The sequence below is a fragment of the Diabrotica undecimpunctata genome, chromosome 3 (genome assembly GCF_040954645.1).
Source record: "Diabrotica undecimpunctata isolate CICGRU chromosome 3, icDiaUnde3, whole genome shotgun sequence".
NCBI lineage: Eukaryota > Metazoa > Arthropoda > Insecta > Coleoptera > Chrysomelidae > Diabrotica > Diabrotica undecimpunctata.
The window spans coordinates 171,230,129-171,240,510 of NC_092805.1; the positions used below are offsets into that span (position 1 = coordinate 171,230,129).

General features: G+C 31.7%; 1 protein-coding gene across 2 annotated transcripts in view; it reads left to right on the plus strand.

The window, feature by feature from the left end:
- Window positions 1-9,745, plus strand: part of LOC140437825 (TBC1 domain family member 20) — a 32,944-nt gene extending 23,199 nt beyond the window's left edge. For both annotated transcript variants that reach the window (XM_072527587.1, XM_072527588.1), the window contains one exon: window positions 6,464-9,745. In XM_072527587.1, coding sequence (XP_072383688.1) covers window positions 6,464-6,555 — 92 coding nt within the window. In that variant the 3' untranslated portion in view covers window positions 6,556-9,745. The remainder of the gene's footprint in view (window positions 1-6,463) is intronic.
- Window positions 9,746-10,382: the final 637 nt, after the last annotated feature.

The window sequence follows — 10,382 nt, forward strand, 5'->3', positions numbered from 1 at the left end:
ACTATCCTGAATTCTGTTGAAAATATTAAGATTTCCTTTAAAGTAAACAATAAATTGAGTAGATCATTATGCAATAGTAAGGACTCTATTGACTTCAGCAAACGCAGTGGGGTTTATAAACTTCAATGTTCTGACTGTGATGCCACTTATATTGGTAGAACTTGTAGATCTCTAGTAACCAGGGCCATTGAACATTCTAAGTTAGATAACACTTCTTCTTTCTCCCATCATCTCAAATATCACAATCACACAATCAAGGTACCAGATGATATTTCTCTTCTTCATAACATCCCAGGTAGAGATTATCTCAAACTTGACCTTTTTGAGGATTTGGAAATAGTCAAGGAAAAGAAAAACAGTCCCAATTGTGTTAATCGTCACACCAGCATCAATAGAGACTTTGTTCCACTTCATCGACAATTATTTTCCTGATCTAACTTTCTTTCTGTTAACTACACATCCAGTTTTACTTACTTCTACATTTCTTTCTAATTTCCCATATCTTAATATCACCTTATTTAATCCGCCATACTTAACTCTATTCTTGTCACCATTAATACACTAACATCACTTTTCCAATATCCCATTTCCCATCCTCTCCAATAACTACCATCTGACTAATCACACAGATTTTCTTATAAATACTCACACCACATCTATCAATCTCTTATCACAATCAGTTTCAGTATCCCCAGCTTACATCTTTACATTCATCTCCTACTTCATTTTCTTTCTCTTTTCCTTTATTTCTTTTTCTTTTTCTTCGATTCATCTTCCACAAATTTCAAACCAACTTTTATTTATATCTACTTCATACAAGGAAACAATTAGGTAATAACCTTTTCTTTACCGCTTCCAAATGATTTATTAATTTCAACTACCTAACTTAAATTTTGCCTTACCCTGGTATACCAAATTGATTTTACATCACAGTCACTCATTGTTTTACATTCTACCACCTTTTTAAAATACCAAAAATTGCTATTGAATTTACTACACACAAAACACAATACTTCACTAAAAACTGCCTATTTACAAACTTAAGCACAATGACTTTTGCTCCTACTACATCATTCCACTTGACATTGATGGGTACTAACTGATTTTTCATACCATCTTTATATCAGTTAGCCCAAGACTCCAGAACAGATCAGAGGTAATGTAAGTCGAAAAAACTTCACCAGATACAGGGGGTCATGTAAGATGCCCCCATCTTCAGTTTTAATAATCAATAAGTTAAGTCTATTGCATTTACCTTGATAAAACCATGAGGATTATATTTTAATACGGATGTCCTTCGAAAGTTTTTTTTTAAGTGGCCATACAATGTTTTTTAACAACTTTTTATGTATGTAGTAAAAAACCAACGTGTTATTTCTATATATTTAAATTTTAACTTGTGTTTTTTAATATTGGTATTTTTACTCTCTCTTTTAGTTAACTGATGATGGAATGATTTAATTCCGAAAAGATCTTCTTAAAATAAAAATTTAAGCTTGTAATAAGCAATTTTTTTTTATACCTTAATACACACGAACACCACGTGCTTTGTATTCAACAGGTATACTAGCCACTCCTGGATATTTCCACTTCATGGTTTGTTCCAGTTTCACTTTTAATTTTAAATTGACGATATGGTCATTTGGGCTAACCAATACATTCGTCTGGCTACAAGGAGGAAACAATTAGAGTTGGACATATGGTTTATTCATCAATGTATTAATAATAATGTAGTTCCTGTATTCGCTAGAGTTAAAACATCAAAAAATGTACCCAGTACATATGTTAATCAACTACAAACCAAACTCCTCAGGAAAGAAATAGGCAAACATTATTCCAAGTTAGATAACATCAATTGTAATATGAAGGTAATGTTCAATAGACTTTTACAACATTTTGATAATCTAGACTTAACCTCTTTTTTGCATGATGTACAGGACAAAGTTAACCATTGTGCTTCAGTTAAATTTTTCAAACTTAATAATAAACTTCACAATCTCATTCAACAGAAGTCACATTTAGTGTCCACCAATTCTTCTAATAATAGATCCAAATTTTCTAACTTCAAATTTCACCCTAGAATCAAAAATTTATCTAATATAAATTTCTCACAAGATGAATTAGAACTCTTGAATCATGGCCTCCAATTTTCTATTCCCACAGACATCTCTGAAATAGACCTACAAGAACTTTCCATAGAAATAGACATAATCATAGAAAAACTTTCAATTTCTTTACAACAAAAAAATGTCATTAGAAATAATTGTTTCAAAAAACTTCATGCTGCATACAAAAACTTAACTTCCAATTCACATGTTCATCATCCACATCATAATAGTTTAAAAACTTTAAATTCAATAAAAAAGAAAATAAAAAACCATAATCTAATAATATCCAAATCAGATAAAGGAAATTGCTTAGTAATTCTAGACTACACTGAATACATCAACAAAGTTTCCACCTTTTTGAATAATAATGGCTTCATAGTACTTCCACATGACCCACTTAACAGATTCATTAATAAACAAAAAGCATTTTTAAAGAAATATTCTACTTTTTTCACTGATTTTCATGCACCATATTACAAAATCCCTAGTAACCCATTAATTCCTAGACTGTATGGTCTTCCAAAAATCCACAAAGAGGGCATTCCAATCCGTCCAGTAGTCAGTTTCATCAACACCCCGGTCTCCATAATCTCTAAATTCATACTCAGGGTAATCAAGGACATAACAGGTTTTTCTCCCACTTTTTCTATCAAAAACTCATCCCAACTTATATCCAAACTCAATCACATAAAACTCCTACCAGATATGACTATGCTTTCATTTGATGTTAGCAATCTCTTTACTTCTGTACCTAAACTTGAAACTATTCAGTTAGTCCAGGACCTTCTCACATCTAAATCAACTAATCCCTCAGTCATCACACCAATAATAGAAATACTTGCCTTTTGTTTATCACAAGATTATTTTTCTTTCAATAATATTTTTTATAAACAACCTGATGGCTTGGCCATGGGAAGTTGTCTTTCCCCTTTTTTAGCTGACCTCTTCATGAATCATCTAGAATCCACTCAAATCATGACTAACAATACAATTCTACACTGGTTCCGTTACGTTGATGATTGCTTAGTTTTCATTAGAGGTAACTCAAATACAGCTTTTTCCTTATTAAACACTATCAATAATATTCACCCCAATATCAAATTCACTATGGAATTAGAATCTAACTTCTCCATCAATTTTTTAGACCTTTCCATCAATAGAATTAATAATGTCTTTGATTATAGCATCTATAGAAAACCCACACAAACAGATCATGTCATACATTTCAATTCTAACCATCCCATTTCACACAAATTATCTGCATTCAACAGCTTCATTCATCGTTTAGAAACCACTCCATTATCCAACACTAACTACATCCAAGAACTAAACATAATCAAACAGATTGCTTTCAATAATGGCTACAACCCAGATATCATCCATAAACTCATTTATAAAAAGAAACGTAAATTGCTTCAACAATCAGCTTACCATAACATTACTTCAGATTCCCCATCTTACTTCTCATTACCATTTCACTGTCCAACACTTTCCGAATCAATCAAAAACACTATCCTGAATTCTGTTGAAAATATTAAGATTTCCTTTAAAGTAAACAATAAATTGAGTAGATCATTATGCAATAGTAAGGACTCTATTGACTTCAGCAAACGCAGTGGGTTTATAAACTTCAATGTTCTGACTGTGATGCCACTTATATTGGTAGAACTTGTAGATCTCTAGTAACCAGGGCCATTGAACATTCTAAGTTAGATAACACTTCTTCTTTCTCCCATCATCTCAAATATCACAATCACACAATCAAGGTACCAGATGATATTTCTCTTCTTCATAACATCCCAGGTAGAGATTATCTCAAACTTGACCTTTTTGAGGATTTGGAAATAGTCAAGGAAAAGAAAAACAGTCCCAATTGTGTTAATCGTCACACCAGCATCAATAGAGACTTTGTTCCACTTCATCGACAATTATTTTCCTGATCTAACTTTCTTTCTGTTAACTACACATCCAGTTTTACTTACTTCTACATTTCTTTCTAATTTCCCATATCTTAATATCACCTTATTTAATCCGCCATACTTAACTCTATTCTTGTCACCATTAATACACTAACATCACTTTTCCAATATCCCATTTCCCATCCTCTCCAATAACTACCATCTGACTAATCACACAGATTTTCTTATAAATACTCACACCACATCTATCAATCTCTTATCACAATCAGTTTCAGTATCCCCAGCTTACATCTTTACATTCATCTCCTACTTCATTTTCTTTCTCTTTTCCTTTATTTCTTTTTCTTTTTCTTCGATTCATCTTCCACAAATTTCAAACCAACTTTTATTTATATCTACTTCATACAAGGAAACAATTAGGTAATAACCTTTTCTTTACCGCTTCCAAATGATTTATTAATTTCAACTACCTAACTTAAATTTTGCCTTACCCTGGTATACCAAATTGATTTTACATCACAGTCACTCATTGTTTTACATTCTACCACCTTTTTAAAATACCAAAAATTGCTATTGAATTTACTACACACAAAACACAATACTTCACTAAAAACTGCCTATTTACAAACTTAAGCACAATGACTTTTGCTCCTACTACATCATTCCACTTGACATTGATGGGTACTAACTGATTTTTCATACCATCTTTATATCAGTTAGCCCAAGACTCCAGAACAGATCAGAGGTAATGTAAGTCGAAAAAACTTCACCAGATACAGGGGGTCATGTAAGATGCCCCCATCTTCAGTTTTAATAATCAATAAGTTAAGTCTATTGCATTTACCTTGATAAAACCATGAGGATTATATTTTAATACGGATGTCCTTCGAAAGTTTTTTTTAAGTGGCCATACAATGTTTTTTAACAACTTTTTATGTAAGTAGTAAAAAACCAACGTGTTATTTCTATATATTTAAATTTTAACTTGTGTTTTTTAATATTGGTATTTTTACTCTCTCTTTTAGTTAACTGATGATGGAATGATTTAATTCCGAAAAGATCTTCTTAAAATAAAAATTTAAGCTTGTAATAAGCAATTTTTTTTTATACCTTAATACACACGAACACCACGTGCTTTGAATTTAAAGTCACTAAAGGCCTAAAGCAAGGATGCTGTTTGTCACCGACACTCTTTAAAATATACGTCCAAGAAGCATTGAGGAATTGGAGAAATAAATGTAGATTTATGGGCATCGAAGTGGGACAAGAAACTCTGTATACATTGTTGTTTGCAGATGATCAGGTGGTGGTTGCAACCGATGAGGAAGATATAAATTATATGAATCGAAAATTATTTGAGGAATATGCCAAATGGGGGCTTACTGTAAACATAAGCAAAACAGAATATTTAAAAATTGGAGGAAATACCACAGATCTGAGGCTTGAAAACGCAGTCATAAAAGGCTGCAACCAGTATAAATATCTAGGAAGCATCATATCAGCAGATGGCAGAGTTAAGATAGATGTACAAAACCGAATAACCCAAGGGAAAAAATGCATACGAATACTGAATTCATTACTGTGGTCTAATAAAATAAAGATGCATACCAAACTTCGCGTATACAGAGCAATTGTAGAACCAATTACCACATATGGTGCCGAATGTTGGACGATGACAAAGAATGAACGAGATAAAGTAGACGTTGTGGAAATGGATTATCTTAGAAGGTCATGTCGAGTATCGAGAATAGAAAGAATCAGGAATGAGGAAATACGAAACCGTACAGGAATTAGAGATACTCTTTCAGATAGAATACAAGGAAGGCAATTACAATGGTATGGTCACGTGATGAGAATGGAGGAGGAGCGGTGGCCAAAGAAAGCCTTAATGTATGTTCGGCCAGAAAGAAGGAAAAGGGGAAGACCACCAAATTCCTGGAGAAGAGAAATTACAAAAACAATGCAATCTAGAGGCTTAGAAGAGGGAGATTGGAGAGATAGGAAAAGATGGAGGCTGAAATGCGGGAAGCAGCAATCGCCGTAGGACCCCCGTTATATGATGATGATGATGACGTTGTCCATTACTACCTCTTGCAGGGTTACCAGGTCTACTGATTTTTCACTAGATCTACTGATTTCAACTTCAATTTACTGATTTATTGAAACACTATATCGGTCTACTAAAAAATATGTAATGATAAAATCATATTCAAAAAGTGATCTATATGTCAGTATTCAATTATAAATTTGAAAAAATCTATTTATTGATATATGTATATATCCATTATTCTCAATCTACCGAAGAAATAAAATATAACCTGCAACCTTTCTGGTGCCGGTTTAGTCTTCAGTCAATTCCATACGATTACGTGTCCCCTCTCTTTTCTTGTCTAAGGTTAAAGTTCATATTGTTAATATATGTGTTTTATGTTTCAGTATATTCAATACATGACATTTGCTGGTCCCTGGTACTATTAGGTCTATTACCCATCAAAGATTTTATACCATTTTTTAATTTATTTTTATAACGTGTACATACTATATACTATTATTACCTTAAGAAAAAAGAAGAGTAAATATTCGTTTATGAAGACTTATTAAATATAAAAAAGTAAAAAATGCTTAATTGTCTGTAGAAGAGGCAACAGTGTACTCGATAACATAAATACCGGGGCAAGCTAAAAAGTTCTCCATTCGGTATTAAAAAAATAGTATAAATGGCCAATATGGCCTTTGAAAAATTATATTAATGCCTTCAGAATATTCATTTATCGCTTAATTTGATCCCAAATGTTGTCTAATTGCAAATTTCTTAAGATTCGGCCATACATAAAAGTCAGATCGAGGCAAATACTTGAAATTCCTCTATTCTCACTTCAAATCGGTTAATGTCATGATCAGAAACGATTATTTCTTTTGAAAATTAGCCATTTTCTTTTTAATTTTTTGTCTAGCCGATTATTTATTCGGCTCTTGGTATGTACCAATTAAATCATCTCCTATTTCCTTAAAAATATATTCAAATACGAGTCTAATGTCTTAATTCAAAAATTAAGAAAAAAAAGAAGGTAACAATGCGAAGAAAAGAACGAATAAAAAAACTTCTGAAAATATTGTTAAGGTAAGGAAAGAGTACCAAGCGCGTCTTGTAAGTAAGACAATAATTGTAAGTCTTCAACCCTCAGTGTCATTTATTGATATTCATTGAATCATTATTAATTGATATAATCTACTCATCGTAGCGTAACTTGCTGCGTGTTGTCATCATGTAAATATTCTCAAGATGATTTAGTGTATTTTTGTTCTGGTTATTTCTCAACAAATCGACGTCATAGGCTTGAGATAATTTTAATTTGTCTTTGCCCCTACTCAGATTCCTTGACGTAAGTCTCTAGTTTAATTCTATTTTGTAGTTCTTGATATTTTGGCTCATTTTTCCCTTTGGCTTTTCTCCTCTCTTCCATTAATGCCAGAATTTCTGAAGTCATCATTTCTGTTTTTTATTTGTCTTTTCAGGCTTTAAATTTTCTTCTGCAGCCTTTAGTAATGCCTTCTGAATATTGCTCCATTTTTCATTGACAGCTTCTGATGTTAAGATTTCTTCTCCTACTTCTGTTATACCAAGAATAAAAAAACCAATTTTGTCAAGGTTTAGTGAAGACTCTTCCTATAACGAAAAAACCTGGATAAATCGATTGATCACGATTTAAAAATCACTATTCGTTCTTCTGAGCTGGCATTAGCGTTAGTCATCAATTATCTTGTAGATTTTTTCGATATTTTCCTGAGTAATACCTGTTTCTGGTCATATAGGAACAATTCAAATCAGATAAAACAACATTTTAATGGCATTCGTAACAGTGTGACAACATAATAAAATCGTAATTTCATTAACAGCAGCGCCATCTATTACGTAGCTCGACAACTTTTCACCTTGCCCTTGTAATTGATTTTATAAATGTTTATTTCTGTATATAATATTGTCTCTGAAATAAAGTAATAGTCGTACATTAAGTAATATAGAGAAATACTTGTTATAGTTATGCTTTTTTTATATCTTTTGAATAAATTTGCCAAATAAGATAAGTTATCAATTGGCTACATCAAATCTTTTGTATATAAAGACTAATACCCCAAATAAAGGATATTTTACGATAAACTAAAGGAAATTTTTAGAAAATTGGTAGGAAGATGGTTATTAGTAATTGATGACGATGACTACAGAGCTCTAGAATTCAATTTTGGGCGCAATCTAACCTAGCATAGATAAGTAAACTTTCTGTCTAAATATGAAAAATATATTTTAACAATTTTACTAAATTACCGGCCGGGAAAGTCTTAGGTTACTTTCAACCTTACCAGCCGTCTTATTCTTTTTATAGTCGTCTTCGAAATAATAGAAACGTGAAAAAATTTATGTTTGCTCATACCTTTAATGTGATGTTACGTAAAATGTGTTATTTATGTGACATTTTGGCGTGAAATGTGACATTTGACGTGTCCATTGTACGTCAAACGTCACATTTCACGTCAAAATGTTGTATAAGTGATACATTTTCCGTGACGTAACATTCAATTGTATTTTTAAACTTAAGCTTTACCCTAGTTTCATCTATTTTAATGACAAAATACAAAAGACATTTATTCGGCTTAGAGCTAGTTTGCATGCACATGCTCTGTAGTGCTCTAGTGGCTTCTAACTACTATCGTTTTTTAGTTCCGTCACTAAAAATTGAAGATGATAAAATCTGAAAACATAAATGTAACAAGGCCCTACTAAAGTTCTGAATTATCTGTAACTAAATAATTATTAGTTTGTGTCATGTTCATAGAAAGATTCGTGAAATTTCTTCTATCTATGGGCAATAAGATTCTTTTTCAAGAGATTTAAAGATCATATTGTGGAGTGGAGTAGGTAATCTATCTCAAAGACAATCGGATATGATTGCTTGCAGAATTGCATTTCATTAGTTGTCGCAACATTTTTTCATTCTAACGTATTAATAACTCTACATAATACCACTCAGTTCAACGTTCATTTGACTTAGTGAATCCTTTTGGATTGTCAAATATCAAGATAAAAACAATTGTTTAATGTGGTGAAACAGTTACAAAAAAAATCAAAGCAAACCTACCACCTGTTACTCGCTGTTTCTAACGCAGCAATGCAAACAATATTTTTCCCATCAGGAGACAATGTTTTATCAACACCCGAAACTTAGATTTTACCATTCAACTGAAAACAGTAAGCAGGTCCATTTAAAGCACCGTGATTTGTAAGCATATTGTCCCATTGGGCTCAAAATGGTGACAGCTGACGTTTGAAGGTTATTACTGTCTAATCACCGTAATTTATAAACTAATTGTCCCATCGAGCTCAAATTGTGACAGCTGACGTTTGAAGGTAATTATTGTCTAAAAATCGTGTGCATTTATTATTCGGGACGCCATCTATGTGTCAGTCCCGAAATTTATAGTAATGTGGTATAACCTTATTTCTTTATATCTTGTTAACTTGTCGTGCAATTATAGCATCGATTTATTGTTATGTTTATGTTTAAAATGGTAATCGATACACTTGTCTCACATGTAATACTCTGACTGTGTACAATACTTGTATTAAATCAGCATTTAGGTGTTGTATAAAAAACGGAATAAATAAATATGTAAATGTGGCCAAGTGCAATTTATAAACGTTAATAAAATAAAGAAAGTTTTTGGAGATGTTTTATTTTTACCTTATTAAGATCGTTCTACAACATTCCTTATCATTATCAAATTTCTGATGACAAGATTTAAATGGCGAACAAAACAAATATTCTTTAGTTTTCTTTTCGTTTTGAAACTCTGGTAGGGAGACCAATTTAACATTTTGCGGTTTTGCGTATGTATCCTTTGTATTTCCTAGAGTTCCACTGGTAATAAAACACAAGAGACTTATTTACAAATTTATTTACAATTGTATTAAAGATCTATTCACACAAAATATTGCAAAATGGAAGACTAGTTAAATAAAATTCACAAATAAATAGCAATAAGGCTGTAAAAATAATTATAATCGATATACCTAATTGTGCTAAGAAAAAAAATAAAAAAATTACTATTTTGATGTATAATTAATGTACATAGATTGATTGATAAATAGAGAGTAATTGGAGATCTTGGTAATGGTGAAAATTGTTTTTAAACACAGTAATATTACGTGGTTATTGAAAATAAAAATTTCAGCTTTGAGATCTTCCGGTGACAATGCGCAACCGGTAATAAAGCTTTTATTCTGTTCATTACTTAAAAACAATCGTAAATGTTTAAAGAACTGTCATATGAAATATTTGTATAGTAGAAGGGAAGGAAT